This window comes from Cibotium barometz, chromosome 58 (assembly GCF_041138505.1).
Source record: "Cibotium barometz isolate CiBa-2024 chromosome 58, ASM4113850v1, whole genome shotgun sequence".
NCBI lineage: Eukaryota > Viridiplantae > Streptophyta > Polypodiopsida > Cyatheales > Cibotiaceae > Cibotium > Cibotium barometz.
Genome location: NC_141103.1, coordinates 1882476 through 1909912, shown reverse-complemented (window position 1 = coordinate 1909912; position 27437 = coordinate 1882476). Strand labels below are relative to the sequence as shown.

At 46.2% G+C, this 27437-nt stretch overlaps 1 protein-coding gene across 1 annotated transcript in view; it reads right to left on the bottom strand.

Annotated features, from left to right (window-relative positions):
• The window catches only part of LOC147605793 (Transducin/WD40 repeat-like superfamily protein), a 156014-nt gene that overhangs the window by 115017 nt on the left and 13560 nt on the right, over window positions 1–27437 (bottom strand). Inside the window, exons 3-4 of the mRNA XM_086792959.1 lie at window positions 24597–24636; window positions 24210–24458 (exon numbers count right to left, since the gene is read on the bottom strand). Of these exons, the coding sequence (XP_086649085.1) occupies window positions 24210–24458; window positions 24597–24636 (289 nt within the window). The remainder of the gene's footprint in view (window positions 1–24209; window positions 24459–24596; window positions 24637–27437) is intronic.

The following is a 27437-nucleotide window of genomic DNA, read 5'->3' as shown; positions in this document are numbered from 1 at the left end:
CTTTATCAAATTGAGTTGCATTGAGTTGATATCTTAACTTGCATCACTCAATGTTGTGATATTGAAAAGTCGATGCTTTTAGTCTTTGTAACCAAGTTGACTACTCATCACAACTTTTTGATGACGTACCTAGGTTTGAGCTTGTAGGAGGAAGTTCATGAATTTCCCCACATTCACTTTTCAGGATAAAGTTCATGAATTGCCCCACAACTGCTTTTGAGAAAAAGGTAGCAGCCTGCATCTATAAACACATGCAACTGTGTTGTTTTAAATCTCAACTTTTCTAATACAACCACCCTGTGGTTTTATCTTTGGGAAACCGTACTTCTACAAGCAAAACCTAGACCTTGAAAGGTTGGAATGATCATGACCTTTCTTGTGAATATGGTCCACATAGAGGAAGTTTCTAATTTGCCCACCTAATTTCTTAACCATAATTTCCAAACCCAAAAAATAACTAATTTGAAGATATACAAACAATACAAACATCCAACCAGGGTTTTGATATGACACCAAAAAATTCCCAAATACATTACTTTGTAACCCATCTTCAATCTCTTCTCCTGTTCTGCCCTATCCGCCATCTTCTCTCTCTCTCTCTCTCTCTCTCTCTCTCTCTCTCTCTCTCTCTCTCTACGCCAGTTCGCCATTTTGCCCCTTTCCGCCAGTTCGCCATTTTGCCTCTGCTTACCCCTTCCCCTTTCCGCCAGTTCGCCTCTGCCCCCCAGTTCGCCATTTTGCCTCCGCCAGTTCGCCTCTGCCCCCCCCCCCCCCCCCCAGGTCGCCAGTTCGCCATTTTGCCTCTGCTTACCCCTTCCCCTTTCCGCCAGTTCGCCTCCCCTTTCCCCACCCACCCTTGCTAGTTCGCCATTTTGCCTCTGCTTACCCCTTCCCCTTTTCGCCAGTTCGCCTCTGCCCCCCAGTTCGCCATTTTGCCTCCGCCAGTTCGCCTCTGCCCCGCCAGTTCGCCTCCCCTTTCCCCACCCACCCTTGCTAGTTCGCCATTTTGCCTCTGCTTACCCCTTCCCCTTCCGCCAGTTCGCCTCTGCCCCCCAGTTCGCCATTTTGCCTCCGCCAGTTCGCCTCTGCCCCCCCAGGTCGCCAGTTCGCCATTTTGCCTCTGCTTACCCCTTCCCCTTTCCGCCAGTTCGCCGCCTCTTTCCCCACCCACCTACCCTTGCTCAGGCCCCCAAGGCAGCAACATAACTCTCTCTCTCTCTCTCTCTCTCCCCTCCCTCCCCGTGGGAAGGACTGCAGAGTGACCTAGAGGGATGGCCCCGAGTCTCCAAGAGAAACTCGAGGCCCTCGAGATGGCAATGAAGGCACTAATCAAGGAGAACAAGAAGACATCCGATTCCAACCTCAATGAGAAGGAAGAAGGGGAGATCAATGACAACACTCTCACGGCCATCAAAGAAGAGATCACAAAGGACATGGAGGGAAAGCTCGAAGCCAAGCAGTCAGGATGGGTCGAGGTGGTGAAGAAGAACATCCATAAAGAAGTGAGGGAGGAGACTCCAAGGGAAGAACACCAAATCATTCACACCACCATTGAGGAGGAGAAGATGAGGCATGCCCGCCGCCTCAACATTCGAGTCACAGGTATAGCCGAGACACCCGACTCCACTCCCGAGAAAGATGGACAGCTTCTATGCATGAAGCTCGGCTACAAGGAAGAGCACCCTCTCCTCTTCACCAAAGCATGGAGAGCCGGGAAAGACTCAACACGCAAGCGAGCCCTCATCCTACAGTTTGCAGGAGAGACGGAGAGGGTCACCTTCATGAGGAAGAGGGTCATACTACGAGGTTTAGAGGGAGCTCCTATTTTCTTGGATGATTATCTCACGAGGATGCAGCTTGAGCATAGGAGAACTTGCATGCCACGAGTCTTACACGCGAGGAGAGAAGGCAAGAAGGCCTTCTATCGAGATGGTCGGGTCATCATTGATGGCCGGCCCATGGATTAGCGGTTTGGGGCCTATGGGACACAGACCAGGCAACTGACAGAGATACACATGGCAGTATGGAACTGTAATGGTTCACTATGGGTGCAGCCTGGACGACTGGAGCATGTTATGGTGGGGAGAGACATCATACTTCTGACAGAGACACATCAGAGCCCAGAGAGAGGGCTACCTCGAGTAGAGGGATTCCAGCGGGAGTCAGCATATAGGAGGACCACACGCCAGGGTACCTCGAGAGGGTCGGGGGGGGTAGCAGTCCTATTCAGACGGGAGCTACAGGGGAGACTGAGAGTGGTAGCACAGGATCCAGAGGCCAGATACATGTGGATCAGCTTACAGCTCTCACATGACAGGGTTATATGCATAGCTCTATGTTACTTTTCTCCATCAAGATCCTCCTATGTCATTATAGAGGACATGCCACAGGAGGAGGAGACAGAAGCCTCGCCATACACTTGTCTGTCAGAGGAGATTATGCATTATTCTACACTAGGGAAAGTATTTCTTACGGGCGACTTCAATGCCCACACACAAAGCAGACAGTGTGAGGTGTATGACTATGATGACATGGAGATCCTCCACCCTGTGGATCCAGAGGAGATAGGGGCTAGTCGGGCATCAGAGGACACTCGACCAGACAGAGGACATTATGGGGACCACTTACTAGAGTTGGGAGCCAGGCATCGTCTCGTTATTTATAACGGGATGTTACAGTGGCCGGGATCAGGAGGGCTGACATGCTTCCCACATGGGGGTCATACACGGACCGGAGGCACGGTGGTAGACTACATTATGGGGTCTGTGGAGGCATCACAGCTTGTCACCTCATTCTCCATTCCACCTCGTCCTATTGGGGCAGATCATACATACTTGGCATTTTCACTAGCCGAATCACCAGTATCACCAGTCCCCCACATACCGACGCCACACACTACCATCTACTTCACACATGACATGGCAGACATATACACTGGCAGAGTAGAGGATGGACTCCTACTCATGGATCCCCTGGCACCTATGGATACCATTACAGCCCAGCTGGCATCACTCCTACACACGGCTGCATTACAGAGCTTCCCACATCGTGTACACTCAGGAGAGCCTGCGAGACCTGGGACTATGCCCCAGAACAGATGGTATGATGACGAATGCAGAGCTCTATACTCACGGCTCCGCATACAGAGAGCCTTGGGAGTGTGTGGGAGAAGGAAGAATTAGGGTTAGAGTTCAAGTGTGGGAGACATACACAGAGAACCAACAAGAGGGAGAGAGAGAGAGAGTTGTGGGGATAAGTCAACTCATAGCATGAGTGTGTGACTCCCCTATCACACATGTATATTGCACTAGTACACATAGTGCACTTAGTACATTAAAAGTACTAAGTGTACTATGTACTATAACTTATGGGCTTGTACACACTATAAGGGTGGGCATAACGCCTTTACCCCAACAACCTCCCACTTAAAGGCAAAGTGCCCTTAAATGAAGGAAAAGAAAAAATCAGCATGTACATGATAATATACAAGGCCATATCAAGGCTGAAACTGGCCTCATCCAATGCCCATCAAGTGTCTGCAATGAGCAAACCGCTCCGGAGGCAAACTCTTTGTCAACAGATCAGCTGGGTCGTCATCCGTATGAATCTTAACAAGCTGAATTTGCTTGTTCTCTATCACCTCTCTGATGAAGTGATACTTCACATCCACATGCTTCGTCTTTGCATGAAAGACAGGGTTCTTTGCCAACTGGATGGCACTCTGACTGTCACAATGCAACAATGGTATATCCCCTGTATAACCCAAATCAACCACTAACCGAGATAGCCATAATGCCTCCTTGCAAGCCTCTGTGGCTGCAATATACTCGGCCTCTGTAGTAGATAAGGCTGTGCACTTCTGCATCCTGGATATCCATGACACAGCACCTCCTGTGAATGTAAATACATAACCGGTAGTAGACTTCCGGTTATCTGGATGACCGGCATAATCCGAATCCGTGTAACCATGCACTAATGCATCCTGTTTGCCAAAGCAAATGCACAAATCCTGTGTGCCCTTCAAGTATCTCATGACACCTTTCACTGCTTCCCAATGCTTCTTGCCAGGGTTGGCCATGTATCTAGAAACCACTCCCACTGCAAATGCAATGTCCGGCCTAGTAGCAACCATGGCATACATGAGACTGCCACAAGCTGAAGCATACGGAACCTTGGCCATATCAGCCCTGTCTCTATCCGACTGTGGGTTGTCCATAGCACTGAGTTTCACATATGGAGGCAAAGGAGTACTAGTCTTCTTCCCCCCGTCCATATTGAACCTCTGCAAAACTTTGCCAATGTATTCCTTCTGAGACAAATACAACACATGCTGATTTCTGTCCCGAAGTATCCGCATACCCAAAATGTGATTTGCATCACCCAAATCCTTCATATCAAAGGTTTGATGCAGCCTCTGCTTCAAGGTATCCATCTCCTTACGAGATTTCCCGGCAATCAACATATCATCAACATACAAGATGAGGATCAATAGACTGCCATCCAAAGCTTTCTTGGTGTACAAGCAGTGATCTATGTCACTTCTCCTGAATTTCTGTGATTTCATGAATGTATCAAATTTATGATACCATTCTCTTGGTGCCTGTTTGAGCCCATAAAGACTCTTTTTCAGCTTGCATACAAGCTTCTCCTTTCCACTCACTGCATATCCCTCTGGCTGCTGCATATATATCTCCTCATGGAGATCACCGTGAAGAAAAGCTGTCTTCACATCCATCTGAATCAAGTCCAGATCATCATGTGCAACCAAAGCTAACACAGCTCTAAGGGTTTTCGTTTTGACCCCTGGAGAGAAGATCTCCTCAAAGTCCACACCATATTCCTGCTTGAAGCCCTTAGCCACTAACCTGGCTTTGTATCTTGGCTTTGCATCTGGTGCAACTTTGAGCCTGTATACCCACTTGCATGGCAAAACCTTCTTGCCTGCAGGCAAATGCACCAACTTCCAAGTTCCATTTTTATGCAGAGAATCCATCTCTGACTTCATGGCACGCTCCCAAAGAGCCTTGTCTGCCCTCTGTCAAGCCTCCTTATAACATGAGGGCTCTCCACAGTCAGTGAGCATCAAGTAGTCAACCCCTGGAACAAACCTGTCAGGGGCTCTGGAGGGTCTAGTGGACCTCCATACCCAATGACCATCATTTGCAGGTTGCTGTCCAGCCTGCATATCACCCATTGGTGGCTCCTGTTCCATGCCATAAGGCTGAAATATCATGCCCGGTATATCCTCAACTGTGGTATATCCATAGGGATATCTTCTGCCATCTCTGGCTGTCCATTTGGACCATTTTCAGCACCATTTAAGGGCTGGTTTTCCTGCTGTAATGGCTGATTTACAGCCTTTGGTTGTTGTCCATGATGTCCATCATCATCAAAGATGACTCTGCCAGGCTCCTGTTGCCTTGCAGACTCCTTATACATGCATGTTTCATCAAAAATGACATCATTGCTGCGTATGATCTTTCTATTCACGGGATCCCAAAGTCTATACCCCATTTCACCTCTGTCACCATATCCTAGGAATATGCATTTGTGAGACTTAGGATCAAGTTTGGTGCGCATTTCCCTGCGTATGTGCACGTACGCAACGCAACCAAACACTCTCAAGTGCTTGTATGACGGAGGCTTCCCTGTCCATTACTTCTTCTGGCACTTTCCCACCAAGCCTCGTGTTAGGTGACCTGTTTATAAGGTGAACGGCTGTCATAACAGCTTCAGCCCAAAAACCATGAGGTAATGCAGCATGTGACAACATAGAACGGACCTTCTCCTGAATGGTCCTGTTCATCCTCTCTGCTGTCCCGTTTTGTGGAGGATCATAAGGAGTAGAGAGCTCCCTCTTGATGCCTTTAGCATCACAAAAGTCCTGAAACTGTTTGGACATATACTCTCCACCATTGTCGGAACGCAAAGCCTTCAGAGCTGATATTGAACCTTTTTCTCACTCAAATCAGTGTACAGCCATGCCAAAACTTGCACAAAGCTGTGCCAAATCTGTACCAGCAGGTACAATAGCAATAAATGCTCTCCTGGCTGTCCAAATGAGTGAAAATCAGAATTTTACAGTCCCGTACACTGCATACAACAGTCCCAAACAGAAATTGGGCAAAAGCCCCTTGACTGCAAGCTGATTTCTGAGGATTCAAGGCATAAAAGTCTTGCCTGCTGCTTTGCCAAGCTCAACAAGCATACAAACTTGAAAAGCCCCTTGAATTAAGATCAATTTCTGATCATACATGGTACATTGACGCACATGAAGGCATCCAGAGTGTTCACGATGCTTCCCCCTGGCCACATATACATCAAATACATGAAAGCCCCTTGATTTACAGGCACATTGAGTGCTTGTAAGGCATCAGCACATTATCCACAGCATCAAATGCGATTGCCTGCATGCAAATCAATCCAATCGGCACAAAAGCCCCTTGATTTGCACTGCAATTTGCTGCAATTTTGCCCAAATGTGCGATTTTTCACATCATACAGCATGTATGAGTGCTTAATTGCACAATTACATCAAAAGCCCCAAATTTCGACATCCAATTGGCTGCAAATTGATCCTGATTGTGACCAATGTCACCCAATTTTGCCAATTTTGCTCAAAATTGAGCAATTCGACACCTGTATCTGCTCAATTGTTGATTGTACTTGCTCAATTGCAAATCCCAAAAAAAAATTGAGGAAAATACCTTGATTTCTGATTTTCTGTTGCAGGAAAGTGGGGTTGATGATTTTTGGTGCTGTTGCTCCTGCTTGTTGCTGTGGATTCGAGAAGCAATAAGGGCAACGGCTTCTGCACAACTGAGGCGGAGACCTCTAGCAAGATGTTGGCTGATTGCACGTTCGCATATACGCCTGCTGTTGTTGGCTACGCGGCCAGTTGTGCGCTTGTGTTCGCTCCACGCTAATACGCTTTACTGCCTTGGACTCATGTTGCAGCCGACTCCATATGCGATTACACGCTTGCCCACGCCTAGCGCCTAGTAGACGTATTCGCTGTCTCCGCCTACTGCTGACGCCCGCCTCCGACTATTAGCGCTACGGGTTTAATTGGCTGTTGGCTACCTTCGCTCACGCCTTGTGGTTCGCTCCGCTGCTGCGACCCTGATGCAAGCTGCTCACGTTCGCCTGACGACTTCGTTTGCCTAGCGCCAGCCTTTGCCGTGTAGCGCTATAGTAGCCAGCGCTTGTTGACGTCGCCTTGTGGCTAACTACGCGTAGCTCTGATTGTCAACCCCTAGTCGACCAAAGCTGCCGCCTGGGTTCCCTTCGTAGCCAGCTATCCTATGCTGTCAACCGACGCCTTGTCTGCCTGTGATTGCTGCGAGCAAGCTTCACTGTTCTATGCTGGCCGAAGGAGGTGTGAAACGAAAGCTATTTGTAAGCACCTGTTCCACAGCCTGAAATGCAGCCTGAGATGCTATCAAGAGGGAGGGGAGAGAATGACCATAGCTCTGATACCAGTTGTGTGGGAGAAGGAAGAATTAGGGTTAGAGTTCAAGTGTGGGAGACATACACAGAGAAACAACAAGAGGGAGAGAGAGAGAGAGTTGTGGGGATAAGTCAACTCATAGCATGAGTGTGTGACTCCCCTATCACACATGTATATTGCACTAGTACACATAGTGCACTTAGTACATTAAAAGTACTAAGTGTACTATGTACTATAACTTATGGGCTTGTACACACTATAAGGGTGGGCATAACGCCTTTACCCCAACAGGGAGCCATCACAGAGCAGGAGTCGAGGAGAGAGATGAGGAGACTTACTCGCCGCAAAAGGCGGGCCTTCGCAGAGATACAGGAGCTAGAGATCTTTCATTTCTTCATGAGTAGAGATAGCCCTGTCTCATGGCGGCACTTCAGAGAGCCCCGGACCCCGACACCTATTGCAGCCCCACAGACATGGCACACATATGCAGAGGGTCTATACCATGCCCCACAGCAGCCACCTATACCTCAGCCACAAGAGCCTCGACCTACCACAGCTAGCTTCTTTACCCACTCGATGGTATAGGAAGCTATCCGCCGCCTACAGCATGGACGGGCCGCCGGCCATATGGGCCTGCAAGGTGAGCATCTCATATATGCAGTAGATTCTTTAGCTCCTTTTCTTGCACACCTGTTTAACAGGGCACTAGCAGAGGGTTTGCCTGCGGAGTGGACGATGCACACCATTGTGCCGATTCACAAAACAGGGGATATGCTCGATCCGAGCAACTACAGGACGGTTATGGTTGGCCACGTGCTGGCCAAACTCTATGGTGCAGTGCTGGAGCAAGAGCTTAGCTTATATGCTGAGCGAGCAGGTTTACGCTCATCAGGGCAGGCAGGCTTTAGGAGAGCTTTCTCTACCACTGACCATGTATTCACTTTGAGATGTATGATTGATCAGGCCAGAGTGAGGAAGAGAAAGCTCTATTGCTGCTTTGTGGATTTCCGCAAGGCATTTGACACAGTACCACGAGAGAGGCTCTTTCAGCGCCTACAGTCTCTTGGCATACCAGTAGATATGACATGGGGCATCTATGCATTATATGAAAAGGTTTTTGGGCGAGTCAGATGTCCAGGAGGTATGTCCGAGACTATTGCTAGCACCATTGGTGTGAAGCAAGGATGCCCACTTTCCCCCACGCTATTTGGGTTATACATTGATGAGGTGGCTGACTTCATTACACGGGGAGACGGAGATGGAGTTGATTTAGCAGGTACCTCAGTACATATTATGCTCTATGCTGATGATATTGTATTAGTGTCTGAGTCTCCAGGCGGTCTACAGCAGCATCTACATGCACTCGATAATTTCTGCACACAGAGGGGTCTTACTGTGAACCTTGGGAAAACCAAGGTTATGGTCTTTCATACATCGAGACACGGCAGGAGTCAGCTGACATTCACTCTCGCAGGATGCCAGGTGGAGGTGGTGACATCATACGTGTACCTAGGGGTTACCTTCTCTGCAGCAGCCACACGCTTCACCATGGGTTCAGCAGCCAGAGCTAGATTGACATGGGGATATGCAGCATTGGCTATGCTAGAGAGACAGTGTCACCAGGCGCATTTTCAGGAGCCCCGGACGAAGGGGTGGCTATTTGACACATTAGTCACACTGGCATTGATGTATGGAGCAGCGGTATGGGCGCCAGGCCTTGCTACCCATTGGTGGACACAGATAGAGAGACCACAGGCCCTCATGATGGCACGCATGATACGCAGCAAACCGTCAGTACCTCATGACATTATCCGAGCAGAGTTTGCTGCGCGTCCTATGATGGTAGAGGCCATATTTCAGACTATATGCCTGCTAGACAGATTCAGAGAGATGCCACAAGACAGATTGTCATACAGAGCTTTTGAGGCATCTAGACAGCTGGCTGAGGCAGGAGACAGAGGATCATGGTATGCACAGGTCACACATTGGTTCTCACAGCATGGCCTAGACATGGATCATCTACCACCATTCCAGTATGACAGGAATGCACCACATATCCGTCTCTCTCATAGTGAGAGGAACAGAGTATTGAGACAGGATCTATGGCAGCTCTATACACGAGAGACATGGATATCGCCTACACAGCCTCTTCCACCGAAGATGCTATACTACAGAGATCACTTCATGAGTATCACTGATGATGGATTTATAGAGAGGCCTAGATACATGGAGGGCTTTTTACCACACGGCTCCCGAGTGGCTATTGGTCAGCTCAGAGTTTCATCACACCGATTGGAGATTGAGACTGGCAAAGCAGCACGGATCCCCCGAGAGGAGAGGGTATGCAGATTGTGCAGAGAGGAGGTGGAGAGTGAGGAGCATTATGTATGCAAATGCAGAGCATATACAGCCATCAGAGAGAGAGATCCCATTTTATTCAGAGAGCCACATTCCCTACGCCAGATCTTTGAGGCAGCAGACCAGCGCATATTGGGGAGATACATTCTAGACATACAGCGCCACAGAGAGACATTATTACAGGCTCAGACAGCTCCAGAGGGGGGGCGACAGACACAGATTACTACATTTTTTCAGAGATCCATCCCCCTCCCAGTCCCTACACGGCAGGGAATTACTCTCCAGAGAGCAGAGACACTTAGAGACCGCAGGAGACAGAGGACACCTGGCTTTCGGACACCACGCCTATACCAGAGAGAGATGACAGAGATCAGAGCTCAGTTTCACAGAGAGGGTGCGGAGCGACTGGCTCGCTTCAGAGCACACCCAGGCATGTTCTTCAGGGAGCTGTGGACACCTCCTTCACTGATGTATACCATTTTATACCCCCAGTATGGTATAGGATGGAGCTAGCTAGGTTGCATATCATGATTGTATACTCCATGCATATAGCTTTGCATTCTCCTAGTAGTAGAGCTCCATCCCCTGCACGCCCAGATTCAACTTTTTTTTTGTTCAGTACTTTTTCATTTTGTTGGGATGACAGAGGATACCCCATACAGGTACTCCGATTTGTCTCATAGGCCGAGTTCAGTCTTTTGGAAGACGTTAATAAAATATTTCTTTCTTTCTTTCACACACACACACACAGAGTAAGAGGCGTGTATATGAGGAGGCACAGTATTGGGATATATACCACCTACTCATGAGCAGAGATACAGCAACTGCATGGCGCAGGATGAGAGAGCCTCGCCCTCGTACCCCGATTGAGGATCCACACACATGGCACACACATGCAAAGAGCCTCTACCATATCCCTAAGCAACCGCCCATACCACAGCCACAGGAGCCCCGTCCTACCACCACCTCTACTTTCTTTACCGGTAGAGAGAGCTATCCGCCGGTTACAGCATGGGAGATCGGCTAACCACACAGGTATACAAAGTGAGCATCTTATTTATGCAGCTGACACACTCGCACCCTTTGTTGCTCACCTCTTTAATAGGGCACTAGTGGAGGGCCTACCAGCTGAGTGGACTATGCACACCATCGTGCCTCTCCACAAAGTGGGAGACATGCTAGACCCCAGCAACTACAGGACTATCATGATTGGTCATATTTTGGCCAAACTTTATGGTGCAGTGCTCGAGGCAGAGTTGAGCTCACCGGGCAGGCTGGATTCCAAGGAGCTTTCTCCACTATTGACCATATATTCACTTCTCCATGCACTCGATGACTTTTGCACACAGAGGGGACTTACAGTGAACCTTGGGAAAACCAAGGTCATGATTTTCCACACCTCAAGACCAGTTCGACGACAGGCCATCTTCACACTAGCAGCAGGACAAGTAGAGGTGGTAGACTCATATGTGTACTTGGGGATTACATTTGCGACTCCGCCAGGAAGATTTACTATGACACAGGCAGCCAGGGATAGACTCACACGAGGGTATGCAGCTCTGGCTATGCTAGAGAGACAATGTCACCAGGCACACTTCCAGGAGCCCCGCATGAAGGGGTGATTGTTTACTAGTCACCCCTGCTTTCATGTATGCTACAGCAGTAAGGGCACCTGGGCTCGCCACCTCCACATGGTCTCAGATAGGGAGGCCTCAGATTCTCATGCTCTCACGGATGATCCGCAGTAAACCCTCCGTCCCATATGACATTGTTCGAGCGGAGTTTGCCGCACCTCCTATGCTAGTAGAGGCCCTCTTCCGAACGATCTGCTTCATACAGTGGATCAGAGATATGCCATCAGATCCACTCTCACATAGAGCTTTTGAGGCGTCCAGGTAGCTCGCACAGAGAGTGGAGATAGGAGATCATGGTACTCACAGATGATACAATGGCTCACTGAGCATGGTCTCAACATAGATCACCTGCCACCTTTCCAGTATGATATACATGCACCACACATCCAGCTCTCACAATGAGAGGAACAGAGTCCTTCAACAGGATTTATGGTAGCGATACACTCAGGAGACTTGGATTACACCCAATCAGCCTCTACCGCCGAAGATGCTATACTACAGAGATCAGTTTATGCGTATCTCAGCCGATGGATTCATTCAGTGACCCTGATATATGAATGTGTACATGCCTCACAGTGCCCGAGTGGCGATTGGCCAGCTCAAAGTGTCATCACACCAGCTTGAGATTGAGGCATCAAAGAGGATACGCAGACTAAGGATATGTAGACTATGCCAGCAGGAGGTTGAGAGTGAGGAGCATTATGTATGCAGATGCAGAGCATATAGTGACATTAGAGAGAGATACACCACCATCTTCAGTGGACACCCCTCACTCCGCCAGATCATGGAATCCGCAGACCAGCGCAGATTTGGCCAGTTCTTGCTAGAGACACAGCGCCACAGAGAGGCACTACTACGGACTCATACCGCACAGAGAGAGGTGGGCGACAGCTCCAGCTCACTGATTTCTTCCAGAGATCTATCCCAGTGCCTACCCGGACACAGGAGGGGGTTACACTTCAGTGCGCTGAAGACCTCCGAGCTAGACGGAGACCGAGAGCACCAGGCTACCAGACTACATAAGAGGGAGATCACAGAGATACGGGCTCTTCAGCACCATATCCAGGAGCGACTAGATCACTTACACTCACACCCGGAGATCATGCTCCGAGGGATTTTTGCCTCGCCATCGCCTATGTATCACATATTACACCCCCATTATGGTACTGGTTGGAGCTAGACAGATCTGCATTGCATTCTTGTATACCCTACGCATATAGGTTTCATATTGAGCCTCTAGCAGTAGTGCTCCACCCATACTTTGAACATTTGAAGTTGAAAACTTCAACAAGTCGATAAGGTAGTGTAAGGTGCGTACTTAATGGTAAATCCATGCATGTGTACATGCAACCATGGCACATACCAAAATGTATCAACTAAGAAATGCTAATTAGGTAAGGTAATAGAGTTTTGACATTCATATGCATGGGCTCTCAGATGCAAGGGGAAGTTCGGTTATTGAATGCCCAAGAAAGAGAATCAATGCTGATGAGGAAGATAAAATGGTTCTAGTCAACCGCCAATGGGTGACGAATGGGGAGGGTGTGCACACCAATTGAAGCCCTTAGCATTGAAGGCAACCCCCCATTTCACCCAAGAAGTCATCATTTGATCACATCAAATGGCAACATCCTTAGCATTGAAGACAACCAACCCCCCATTGCACCTAAGGAGTCACCATTAACCACATCTAATGGGAACATCCCTGGCATTAAAGGTGACCCCTCATTGCACCCAAGAAGATACAATTGATCACATGTAATGGCAACACCCTTGGCATTGAAGATAACCCCCTCATTACAACCAAGAAGTCATGACACGTCACTTTTCACCCTTCTCTCTAAATTTTGCGGATGAAGGCCTTAGTGCTGGAGCACGTCCAAAACAAATGAGGCACCGTTTCAGAAGGGGCCATGCATCGAAGACAAGAAGCAGATGCAATCCTTCGTTTAGCAAGAGTGACTCCCACAAATAAGGAACCTGTACGACAACGCCATAGAAAAAGCTTTTGCTTGAGAGGCAATTTACTCCTCCATAAATTGCGAAGATTCTTTCGCCACCAAGCAAGTGATTTTGTCATATGCCAAAGAGAATTAGCATGTGAATGAATCCATGGTGATGGCTGGAGGAGACAGTATGTCGTCCTAACCGTTAGGTCAGAAAGAATAACAGGACGAGAATTTGAGCCCACATGGTGTAACTGCCAATCCTGTAATCTGTCCCTGTTAGATAAAGGAGGGATGGGAAGAAAAGGCTGCAACAAGTCAGCAATTTTTCTCCAAATGAACTTGTGATGCATGGCAAGTGGATAGGAAGCCATAGCCTGAGGGAAGGAAAGCATTTGACCAGTAGCATCAACAACATCATTTATGCACCTAATCCCCAATTTGCTGAGATTGTATGCCCGAATCGGCTCTTGCAAGGCCAATGGAGAATCAAAAACAGCACTCCAGTAAATGCTTTCCTGCCGAAGGGAATTGGCATGAGATAAAAGGAGGGGTGCCCAATGAGCATGCGAAAGGACCTGTTTCCAATCGCAAATAAGTGAAGTGGCAAAAGGGCAGCCCGGGATAGATAGAACCTACAAATCTGCCCAAAATGACCTCCCAGTGATCAGTGATCCATGCACCATGTGCAGAAGTGCGTAAGGCCGTGCACATGGTTGCAAGCATCTGAGTCCATGGCTGCGTTTGACGAAAAAAGGTGAGTAGGAGAGGAATTTTCCTTGCCAAGACATGACGCGCAATATTCAGCACATTCAATCCGCCATGCATCCTCGGGGAACAAACTTTTGCCATCCGCATAAGTCTTAAAGCTTTAGCAGAAGACTTTGTTTTCCATAACAACTCCATAGCCTGAGACATGAAAGCAGAAGTGTCCTGAGAGGTCCAATGTATCAAAGGCAAATAGTACTGAACATAGGCCATGATAATTGACTGGACAATCCGGAGCCTAACATGGAGTGGCCAGGTGGAGAGCTTCCAGTAGTGGAGCTTGGCATGAAGCTTGTCAAAAATCCACTTTAACTGTTGTTTCCTAGTGATGTACCAGCCAATAGGGTAACCAAGATGGCCGACCACATCATAGGGCTGCATAATGTGTCCGGGCCATAAAAGAACATGCCAATCATATAGATGCAGAGGTATGAGGCTAGATTTGTCAAAATTGACATGCAGACCAGCAGCCATGCCATATATAGAGAGAGTGTCCATAAGAGTCTTCAACTGCTGTGGAGAATTATGCTGCATAAAGAAGGAGTCATCTGCATATGCCTAAGCCATAAAGGGAGGGGCTCCCGGAATCTGAAGACCAATGAGAAGGTCCTACGCAGTAAGATAATCCAAGTATCTGAGAAGTGGGTGAGTGGCAATGGCATATAAGAGGGCACTAAGTGGACACCCTTGTCTAACCGAACGACCCAAGGACCAAGATTGAGAAAGATGATTGCCAAGGATGCATTGGGCTGTAGAGTCAACATACAAGCAGTAGATGACATTAGCCATTTTTGGCCCGAATCCCATCTGAGCCATTGTCTGTGAGATAAAATCCCAGTTGACTGTGTCAAAAGCTTTAGCAAAGTCCACTTGCATAATAAAAACATCCTAGTCAGAATATTTTGCATATTCAATAGCCATGAGAGCATTGCCAATATTATCATGGATCTGCGGCCTAGGAACAAAGCCATATTGCAAGGGATGCAGCCCCTCATAAAGCACTTGGTGAAGACGGTGCACCAACATTTTAGCAAAGAGTTTGTAAACAACAGGCATCAATGTGATGGGCCTCCAATCCATGAGATGCTCACACAAATTCCGCTTGGGGATGAGTTTAACTATGCCATGCTTCCATGATTGGGGGAGTACTCCTGTATGCCAAGCCTCATTAATCATTTGCAGGATAACACATTTAAGGTCTTCCCAAAAGTGTAAGAAAAATTCCACAGTGAGGCCATCATACCCTGGTGCCTTACCAGTGCTGAGATGGGACAAGGCATCATCAAGCTCCACATCAATGAAAGGCATATCAAGTTTGAGAGCTTCCTGTGGGTTGAGAATGGGAAGAACATGCTGTAAAAGAGTATCCCGAGCTTGTAATTCTTGCAAAGAAGTGGTAGCAGGGGGTGCAAACAGTTTCTGAAAATAAGAAAAGCATTCATGTTGGAGCTCTGAGAAAGACCGAGTCGATTCACCATCCAGTTTACAGACTCTGAGGCAAGAGGTCTTCCTCCTGGAAGCATGTAATCCTTGAAAGAAAGATTTTGAAGAGCAGCCTTTATCCATGAATTGAGTGATCCTTGCCTGAACCTGCCACTTGGCCAATTTCCGTCGGTCATTAGCTTGCAGGAGAGCTTTTGACTGAGAGAGAGTATCCATTTGTTGAGAGAAGAGGGGCTGCAAATGGGAATGTGCAGTCAAGGACTGAACTACTGCTTTGGCATGCTGAACTTTAGCTCTCCAGTCAGGCATGAAATTACTCCCATATTCATGAATAGCATGCTGAAGCCTGTCCACAAGGCGTTGCCATGCAAAATTACAATCATAATGGGCATGGGCTGCAAGAGGAATTATGGCATATCGGATCAATTGTTGAAATTGTGCATGCTGCAAGTATCCTTTATTGATATGTTTCATCCGAATGGAATGTAAAGGCATATCATCCCAAGGCTGACCAAACTGAATATTCAACCATAAAGGAGCATGGTCAGAGAGACCAAGAGAGTGATCAACCTCAATATGAAGAGTGAAATCTGTATATTGTTGAGCATGCAGTAAATACCATCTATCCAAGCGAGCCCAGTAGTTAGTTAGAGCATTATGATGATAGGTGTAGCCCACTATTCAAGTGTGCATGGCAGTCCATAAATCTTGTGCATGTGTCGTGGTAAGTAACTCCTCCCATGATCGCTTTTCAAAAGGGATCATATGAGATCTATGAGTAGTGTTGTCTGATGGCATGGGAGAGTTATTAAAGTCTCCGCCAAGAAGAGCACAAGATCGCCATGGGTAAGAAGCAATAGCATGCCACATGGAAGCTCTGGAAGCAGAAGTTTGCGAGGCATAAACAGAGGCAAATTCCCAAATATCACCATTGACATCACATTGAATCACCATCCATCTGCCATCACAATCATTGAAGGCAAGCTGGGACTGCAGTTCATGTCTGACCAATATGCAAAGACCCGAGAAATGCTTAGTACCTGCATAGTGGATATCATAGCCCCCAAAATAGCCAGCCTGGCCAGCCATAGAATATTGGTTATGTTCTTGCAAACAGAGAATGTCCGGCTGCCTGGTTAAAACATAATTCCACACTAGCCTCCACTTAGAAGGACTGCAGAGGCCCTGTACATTAAGAATGACACAATGGAGTTTGTCAAGCATGAGGATATATACAAAGGAGGAGACCAAGAATATACAACCAAAGAGTGCTTAAGCATCAGCCATCATGGGCTGCAGCCCTTCCTTCCCTGGGTCAAAGGATAGCCCTTCCTCAGACTCACAAACAGGAATGTGTTTTTTGAGAACTCCAACCCAATTGAGAAGAACCGGGGGGTAGAGGCTTGGCCTGGAGTAGGAGTAGATGCATCCCAGTGGCGAGATTGAACGGGTCTTTGCCTCAACACCCTCTTGGGCTGTAAAAAACCATCATTATCAGGGGCCTTCTCTTTCTCTTTACCTTTGTCCTTGCCTTTAGCTGTGGGTAGCATTTGCGAAGCCACTTTCCCAACTTTGGAGGCATTTTTATCCAAATTCTTGGACCCAGTAGTCTCTTGCTTATGAGTGGGCTGAACCAGGGGAGAAGGTATAGCAGTGGGGCTGGAGGGGGATGCAAGACAATAGGGCATTCAGAGGCCAGATGCCCGTACTTATGGCATGAAAAACAAGCACCTGCAAAAATTCCCCATTTCAATTCAAAGTACTTTTGGCCCATTGGCAAACCTTCAACCTCGACTACAATGGAGGGGAGGGTAGGGGTATCTGTGTCTCACAAAATACAGAATCTATTACGATTCCCAGCAGGGCGAGGGGGGCAGATAACTTGGCCCAGTGCAGCGGCCAATCCTGGCAATTCTTCTCGCATATAGTCTAGGAAATTAACCACCTCCACCCAGACACGACAATGAGGTATGAGACTTTGATAGTCCTTATTGGGGGACCATGGCATAGCATGTACCATTTGCCTGCCATAAAATAAAGGAGAAAATTCAAGCACACGCTGCTTTTGCAGGGCATCGGTGAGGTGAACTTCATAAAACCCACGGGAGGCAAAGTACACCCCCTCCACAAAAGAGCCACCAAGGATAGACTGAATCCATTGCGCAACATCATTGGCAGATGGTATCTTTCCTGGAAAGAAGATAATGACCGCAGTTTGTGCGAGCTTCTTAAGCGGTTGTACCAGAGATGGTAGCTGCAATTTATAAGTAACCTCAGGAACAGGCTTGCTCCAATCCTGGCGAGATTGATGGAAGTCCTCTTTCAGAGTATCAAAAACATATTGAGCCTCTGCATCCATACTTGCATCTGAAATCAAATCAGCACATCGTCTTTTGACCTCCTGAGTGCGCTCCTTGCGCACATAAGTGGTTAACAAGGTTGCATCTGAAGCCATGATGAGGGAGAAGAGAACAAGAAAAGGAAGGCAAGGGGTATAAAACAGGAAATGACGCTGGCAACACACACACAGATCAACAGGTAAAGGACCAGCAGGGGATGAACAAGGAAAGGGCAAAATATTTATGAGCAGTCGGCAGGGAGCAAAAAGACAACAAACGGGCAGGGAGGGGCGAGCTACAGGCGGACAAGCAGCAGGCTGTGGAGCAGAAAAAACAGCAGCAAGAAGGGGGCAGGCGACCAGCAATGGGGAAAAAAGGGAAAGAGCTAAAGGAGGGGACACGCAGGGCAGGCGGAGAGCACTGGGGCGAACAGAAGCGGGCAGCCAGAAGGGCGCAGGCAAGGCGCACAGACAGGGCGCGGGCAGCAGCAGCTCCAACTCTCGCCACACACCAACGTACAGACACTTCACACCACACACACACACACACACACACACACATAAGAGCATATATTCACACAAAGCCCTTTGTACTGAGTTTCTGTCAGACCTCTAGAGAAGCAGGGCAGACTCAGCCATAATGAAGCCTAGCACTAAGGGAAGTAGCAAAAAGAAAGAATTAGTACAGCAAATAAGTAGTTGATAGGGGAAATGCTCCGCTACAGATAGAAAGAATAAGCCTCAACTGGCCGCAACTCGCACAAAAACTTCACAATGTGAAATCTACATGTCCGCTAATACGACTAAATTATATAGCTAGATGAATCTAGAAACATGCCGAAATTCACCTTTTAGGAACGTGCATGCTATATACTCATGGTAGTCAACCCACAAGACTATATAGCTATCAACTCCATTATGCATAGTATGGACTAGATACTACGACATCCGCACTAACATCATTAGTGCCAAATAGTGGGTGTAGAACTCTGTATCAAGATATGCTCTCACACACTTTTTTTTTTTGTATAAACACACACACAAATTGCATTATATCATAAATGTACAAAAGGGTTTGACATCAGGAGGATGTCTAAACCCTATAACTTAAAAACAGCAGTAAAAAAGTTCTATGCAAGATCAGGGCAGTGCTTAAGAAAGGAGCCTATGCCCTATCCATCAGAAACAGTAAAAGAAAAGCTGAATACAAGAAACATCCAAATCTCCCTCATGCACGGCATCATATAAGGACTGCCGCAATGAGGCTCGGAAGAACTCATAAGGGTGCTGAAGGGGTGAATTCAGATATGTATGATTTCGCTGTAGCCAGAGGGTCCATAAGGCCCAGTATCTGATCCAATGGAAGAAAAGAGAATACTCTGACAATGAAGCTGATAAGGTGCCAAACATCCAGAAAAACTTGTAGAACCTGTGTGCAGGAAATCTGAGAGATAAAAAATAGGAGATCTTGTCTAGAAGGTTTCTTGAATATGAACAAGACCACAATAAATGCGGAGCACTCTCAGTAGTATGATGACATCTTGGACAAATAGGAGAGGCAATCCTTCTTTGAGCCAATTTCTATGCTCTCACACACACACTCCACAAACACACACACACACACACAAAGCCCTTCGTACTGAGTTTCTCTCAAACCTCCAAAGATGTAGGGTAGACTCAGCCATAATGAAGCCTAACACTAAGGGAAGTAGCAAATAGAAAGAATTAGTACAGCAAATATATAGTTGATAGGGCAAATGCACCGCTAAAGATCCATGTATACTGATCAGTTGACTATCATATAGAGAGAGGGAGAGAGAGCAAGGTTTACAGAACTTTGCACAAGACACACACACTGAGCGAGGAATAAGCCTTGTCCCCTTTTAGGAATTTATTTAGGAACAATCCACGACCTTGCAAGCCAAGATCAATACATCAATGAATACAAAAGCAAACAAATACAAAGATGCCGATGTACAAACCCAAGTCGTAATCGATGTAGAGACACGAGATCTGGATCCCGAGCACACCACAGGGATGTCCCACGAGATCTCTCACCGGGCTAGCACCAAATCCAAAGTACCCCAAGCTCGTACACAAGGTACACACGAATGATAAGAGTAGATGATGAAGCTTATGATGATCAGCTGTAGATTTGTCCCTTAAAACCAAAGTAGAAACAATGCACAAAGAAGACGCGCAGGGGTGTACAGACTAAATTAAGTTCACGTGGCTACACGGCACAAGCAAAATAGCAGCAGTTGTACGGTAGCGATCAATTGGCGCAGGCGGCTGTACCACAACGATCAATCAACGCACGTGATTGTACGGCGCACAGATCAGTCGCAAGCGACGCAATTCAACAACAGGCGGCTGCAGTCAGGCGTTGGTGTGGCGACGGCAAGAGCCAAGCGCAAATGGTGCAGTTCAGATGAATTGGCAGCACTGGCGGCGTCGCTGTCAACAGTACAACAGCGGCAGCCAGATCAACTTTACAGCAGTGGCCTTCAGGTGGCGGCGGCAGGTGGCGGCAACCAAATCAACTTTACAGCAGTGGCCTTCAGGTGGCGGCAGGTGGCAGCAACCAGGCCGCAGGCGACGTAGAGAGCCAGCAGGCGATAGGGCGATAATGGGGAACTTCCACTCTTGGATGATTGACGATGAAGAGGTTCATGCTTATTTTATACTTGAGGGGGTCCCGCTTTTTACCAAAAAGCTAGCTAGGCTTTTGCCTTTATTTTTTGCTTTGCTTTTGCTCTTTTTACTTTTTATAATAAAATACTTATTCAAATGTGGCCAGCTTTTCCAAAGTTCTTTGTGCTTTGCTTTTCCAACTTGAGGGCCTTGCTTTTTGACCCTAGAGTTGCTTTTTGAAAAAGCAGCTTTTTGCTTTTCTGTCCTGCTCAATCCCCGCTTATCATTCTACACCTATGTGTAGTCAGCACGAGAGACATCGTTCACGTCATCGACGGTCTCCTTCACGGAGTCCCTCTCCACCAGATTCTCCGGATAGTTTTAGCTCGCCTTCACCGGCTCGACGTCGGAGTTCGCCGAGTTCTTCGTGCATGCCTCCTGAGGAACGAACTCAATTATTGAAGCTTCTGAAGCCTCCCAAGTTCAACAGGAAGATGGACGAAGAAGTCGTCACCCATTGGACACGCGAGATGGCCACCACATTAGCAACAACAGGTGGTTCAAATATTTTTCAGCTCCATTTGGTGCGTGCGGCTTTGGCGGGTGTGACCACCTTACGCACCACTCCCTAACTTGATGGGATAACTGCAGCAAGGCGGTCTTGAAGCAGTTCATGTAGAAACATGGCGAATCGTTAACCGACTATCTCTCACATTTCTGGAAACTTTTTGCTCATGCTCCCAAGGACCGTCTAGGGATTGGAGCAGATTTAGCGATTTGTGGATTATTTGAAACCATCTTTGCAAGCAAATGTTCGTGCACATCTACCCCGTGATCTTTCACATGGGGTTCGTCTTGCTACAACCCTCGAGATGCGGGAGAGTTCCAAGTCTGGAACTAAACAACACACGCACTAGAATGGCAAAGACAAGGGTAGCCACTCCAAGTACAAGGCAAGTGGGGGAGCCTCAATGACTTGCCTCACTCACCCTTGAAGAGCATCGTGCCAAGATAGTTGCTGGACAGTGCTTTTATTGCGACTCCTCCAAGCATATCGTGAAGGATTGTCCAAGGACCTTGGAGGAGCAATCCGAGGAGAAGGCTTCTTTGAATCGAAGGAGCATCCAAGGAGGAGGCTTCTTCAAAAGAGGAGTGGTGGTGTGAAGGAGATGCATTTGTCGTGTCTCAGTTTTTTTCATTTCTTGGGTCGAGCACACACCCAAGGTGCTTCATTGCATCATGCCACAACTACGAACAGAGGAGGTTTTCAGCCAAGTCTCTGAGGGAGAGTCTTCACAATTGCCAGTGAAGAATCTTTGGCCTCAGTGACGGGTTGAGTCGAACAACGGAGGTGACATGTGGCATTGCCACATGGTAGTGGTGATGTGGCAATCAGGCACGGTTGGCCGACCAGGAGCATTGGTGCATATATATACACGGGTAGCCAAATCGTCATATTCATCTTCTTTCCTTAAATGTTAAACTTCTCAGAGCGTTTCTCCATAGAGCCAAGAGTGTGCAGTAGGTCATAGGCCTACGATATTGCATCTTCATTCTCAGCCACATCTTGTACATGAATTTCAGTTGTAATACTTCTTTCTTGTACATAATACACAGCAGTAGTTTAGGACTCATGTGTGTTGCATGTGTGATTCCGCCGCACTCTTCTTTCTATCTCTGGAAAACCCTAGCACATAGGCACAAGTGTTCTCCAGTTGTGGAAGACATGAGACCAAGGTTAGCGAACTCACGTTTGAGCCTTTTCTGTGTAACTGCTCACACTACCTATGTGACTATTACACAACATGTGTCTAGCACTTTCCATGTGACTTGCCTTTTGCATTCACCAAGCTACTAAAAAACTTTGACAAAATAACCTTTGGGTCCTCAAACATCACTGAAAGAGTTACGCTCCCCCTTATGAAAAAAGACAGAGGACAAGGAGGGGGGGAGGGGAAAATGGGTTGGCTGCAAAACCAGCTGGCCACTACAAATCAGCTGCAAAAAAACGACGCTAACAGGCAGGCTGAAAATATGCATGAAAACAGCTACAATTTCTTGCAAATCTAGGCGAAAACAGAATGGGGAGGTCAAAAGGGTAAAAAGAGCTTAAAAAGTAGCTGACTTGCATTCACATAGTACAAATTTGCACGAAAATAGCAATGATTTTCTGCAGATCTCGGTAATAACACAACGGGAGAGGTCAGACAGGCCAAAACAGCTTTGACACAGTTTTTTTTGTGAATGTGACTACAGGAAGGAATCAAAAACTAGAACGAACTCAATTTAAAAGATCATGGTGGATCAAAGCTTACAATTAAAGACATGCTTAAGGATAAGGAAGATAATGAGAATAATAAGGCAATTGAAAACTCAAACCATTAAGCAATCTATTAATCAAAAAACTACATCAAAACAAGGACCTTGCAAGTACATGCTTTTATGATGGAGGCTTCTAGACTAGCCTTTTCCATGTAACAACACACTACCTAGCACCTATGTGACTAGCAATAAACACGTGACTAGGACATAATATGTGTCTAGCACTTTCCATGTGACTTGCCCAACCTTTAAGTTCTCAACCATACACACAGAGTTGTATTTCCCCTTCATCTATGCAGAATTACAAAATCAAATTTCAACACTAATGAATAGGGAATGATGCATGGGACCACCATGGAAGGAGAAAGGTCACAGGCACCATGAAGGATGCGATTGGTTCATTTGGTAATTGTGTTTTTTTTAATAGGAGGGAGATGTGCACGATTGGAGACAGCAATCCCCCTAGTAGCGGTGGGCAGATCTTGCACCATAGTCATAATGAGAGACAGCATGCAGAAATAACAAGCTGGAGAATGGCAAACGAATTGACCTACATAATGCAGCAAACAGGATGCAAAAAGGTGCCAACCAAGGTGGCAAGTTGAGCAGGCATAAATGCAGCTATATTGTTGACTAAACAGCTAGCCCACGTGCATCAAGAGGTGTGGTCAACAGAGGGCAACCCCTCCCCATCTCGACCACACGCCTCACTGCCACTCTGACTATCAGGCACCCTAGTGACTTCTAAATCTTCCTTCTTCAATACTTCAGCTCGCGTTTTAAAAGCTTGCGACCCAGAAGTTGCAGCTAGCAGACTCGTCTGGAAGGATGGTGCCAAAGATTTAGATCTAGCCCATTATGCATACATGTCATACCTAGTGCCAAACGTTTTAATGAGTATCTGCAGCCCATTCACTACCATGTACAGTATACCTTCAAATTTCAAACCCCCAATGTCAATGGGCTCTTGAAAGGAAAACGAAAGCAGCAAAAAACTACACTAGCAAAATGGTTCAGCTGATTTGAAGAAGACTCCATGGTTATAAGAAGGCTGAAGGAGAGCTAGAACAAGGCTCAAGACACTCACCAATGCTAGGAGAAAGAATGTCCAAGGTAAATGTCAATCAAACTTCCAAGGCTGACTAAAGGGAAAGTGGCAAGCAGGAAAGGATTAGAAAAGTAAAAGAGACACATTATTCCTAGGTCCTTCTTTGTGAGCCCTAACTATTTTACATGTTCACTTGATCAGTAGTAACTCTTTTTATAAAATATACTGTCTGTAGCATTTTATGCAAAGATTTGAAATGCGAATTTACCAGAGTGGAGACTTATTCTCGAGAATTTGTTTTGGCACATCTCTAGACCGCATTGTAACCATGTCCAAAAAGACAATCTTGTTTTCACAACATATGACCAAAAAATGCCTTCCACGGATAGCTTGAAGCCCTCCTCCAACAGGTGTAAATTGCTGATTGACAGACACTGGAGCCTCAGCTGCAGCACTACGGTTAAGCCATGAATGCCAAAAACGGGCATCTTCATCGTAAAATTTGATCTGCTTGACACTTTCAAATGCAACAACAGATGCTCTTTGTTAGCAGTCAATGTAAGCCTCCTCCTTGTCAAAAACCTAACAATGAGATCAACAATTTCATTTAAAATTCGTATCAAAGTTTTTGTAAGGCTCAAGTACAGTAACAGACCTTCCACCTCGTATAGCCTCAGTAATCTTGGTCTTGGGCTCTGGAAACAAGCCAAATGTGATTATCAGACCATGAAGCAAGATATAAAACTGCTTTTGAGTCGTATTATCGTGATGCAATTCTAGGAGCTAAACAGCTATTCTGACAATGAGCATTAAAACTGAGGTGTAACGCCATATTCACTTGGCAATTTGCAGAGCAAGGGGATAGACAGTGGAAAACTAACACAAATAACTCAATTTCATTGCACATCCCCCCTCAGGTATAAAACAAGCATGAAACTCTCTTCATGATTATCATCATCGAAGCGTGAAACTCGTCATCATCGCCTGCTGACGTCACCATGTGACTCATCACCAACCATCCGTACACTATACAGATCCGTACAGTTCGTACGGAACTGTACCGTACCGCTGTCTGCGCTGACAGGCTGCTGCCGTACTGTTCTTCTGTATCGGCTAACTACTGCCGCGTTGCTGTTCTGCGCCGTCTGGCGGCTGTCATGCTACTGCATGGACCTGTTGTGGTCCGTACACCTCTGTACAACCTTAATTGTTGTACGAACATTTTGGGCCTACTCTGAATTGGACATCTAATCTAACTAGTATTGCACCCGCGCATTGCTGCGGCCGACCAAGGTTCCAGAAAAGAACTATTCCCTCTCTACAACCATCTCTCTCTCTTTCCCTCTCTCTCTCTCTCACACACACACACACACACACATGCACATGCACATGACCCTCTCCCTCTCTCTCTCACGTACACACACTCTCAAATGTTGAAAATATCTCTCTCTCTCTCACATGCACACACATATACACACCTGCTCTCTCTCTCTCTCTCTCTCTCTCTCTCTCTTTCACGCACACATACACATGTAAATATATAGTATATACAATATTATGTTTTAGATACATTAACCTATACATAGACACATATACTTATACATATATACATGTATTTAAAAATATAGATACAAACATCGACATAATTTAATTAATTTTGATTAAATTTTAATGTGCAGAGATGGGTGATAAGTTGTGGTCACTTTTAAATATATAGATAGATATATCATACACACATCTAAACACACACACACACTTTTTTTTTTGTAAAGCTTCATGTCATTAATTACAGGTGGGAAACCTCAAAACGAGGAAAACCCACCAAAAAGACCATATACAAGGGAAACTACTAGAGTGTTCACTATGTTCAGTGTGAACATAGTTAAACATCTAAAAACAATCTATAAAAAGAGCATACAGAGATGAGTCTATCTCATGAAGAGAGAGACAGTCATATAAAGATTGCTGAAGAGAGGAACGGAAGAATGAGTAAGCATCCAAATGAGGCCCAGCAAAAACTATCCTGTTGCGAGACTCCCACGTAGTCCATAAAGCCCAATAGCGAACCCAATCAAAGAAGACTTTATAGGATCTAAGGGGTGAAGGGAGAAGACCGAAGATCCAAAAGTATTTCCCAAAGGGTGCCTGTCGTACTTTCAAACCAGCAGCCAGACCAAAAAGTTCCAAAGCCTTCATTAATCTCTGAAGATCTTGTTGCATATTGTTGGGCATAAAAAAAGAATCATCAGCATAAGCCTGAGCCAGGAAAGTATGCCCAGCAGGAAGCTGTAAGCCATGCACTTCATCAGTGACTTGCAAAAAATCCAAATAGCAAAGAAAAGGATGTGTGGCAATAGCAAACAACAAGGAACTAAGCGGACAACCCTGGCGAACTGAACGTCCCAATTTCCAAGAATCTGATAGAGAAGAGCTCAAAATCAAAGAAGCATCATTGTCATTATAGAGCCAATACACAATATTTTGCCACTTTGCACCGAAACCAAGAGAACTCATAGTCATAGCTATATAGTCCCGATGCACAGAATCAAAAGCTTTCTCAATATCAACCTGCAAAATGAGTACATCCTGCTTAGTGTATTTAGCATATTCAATGGCAATATAAGCATTGGCTAAATTATCATTGATTTGCCTCCGAGGCACAAAACCATATTGCGCAGGATGCAAACCATCATGTAAAAATCCTTTAATACGATTTGCCAACATCTTAGTCAGAAGCTTATAGATGACAGGCATAAGAGTAATGGGCCTCCAATCAGAGAAAACTTCACAAAGATCCCGTTTAGGGAAAAGCTTAACCAATCCTTCTTTCCAAGAAGATGGTAGTACATCATTTGCCCAAGCTTCATTGATCATATACAGCAATGATTGTTCCAACTGAGGCCAAAAAGCATGGAAAAATTCCACTGTCAATCCATCCCATCCGGGAGATTTCCATCGACCCATTGAACGTAAAGCATCTTTAAGTTCAATATCAGTGAACGCAGATTCTAATTCCAATGCATCCTGTGGAGAAATAATGGGCTGAACATGATGCAATAAAGCATAACGAGCATCAAGTATGTCAGACGAAGTAGTTGGCGGTTTAGCAAAAAGAGCTGCAAAATGCTGACTAGCAATATATGAGAGCTCCAATAAAGAATGAGTCCATTGACCATCAGATTTTTTCACCCTTCTGATGCATTCCTTTTGTCTTGAAGCATGTAGATTTTTGAAAAAATCTTTGGAAGAGCAACCCTTATCTATGATAGCTCGATGTCGCGAACGTGTCAACCATTTTTGCAATTTTCTCTGATCATTTAGCATGAGGAAATGCTTAGCCTGCATTAAAGAATCTTGTTCATTAGTATTTAAAATCCTATACTGAGCAAGATCAGCCATGGATTGACATGTTTCTTTAGCCTGCAAGATCTGATCCCGCAAGTCGGCCATGTAATAACGACCATAATCACAGATCACAGCCTGCATGCGCTGAACA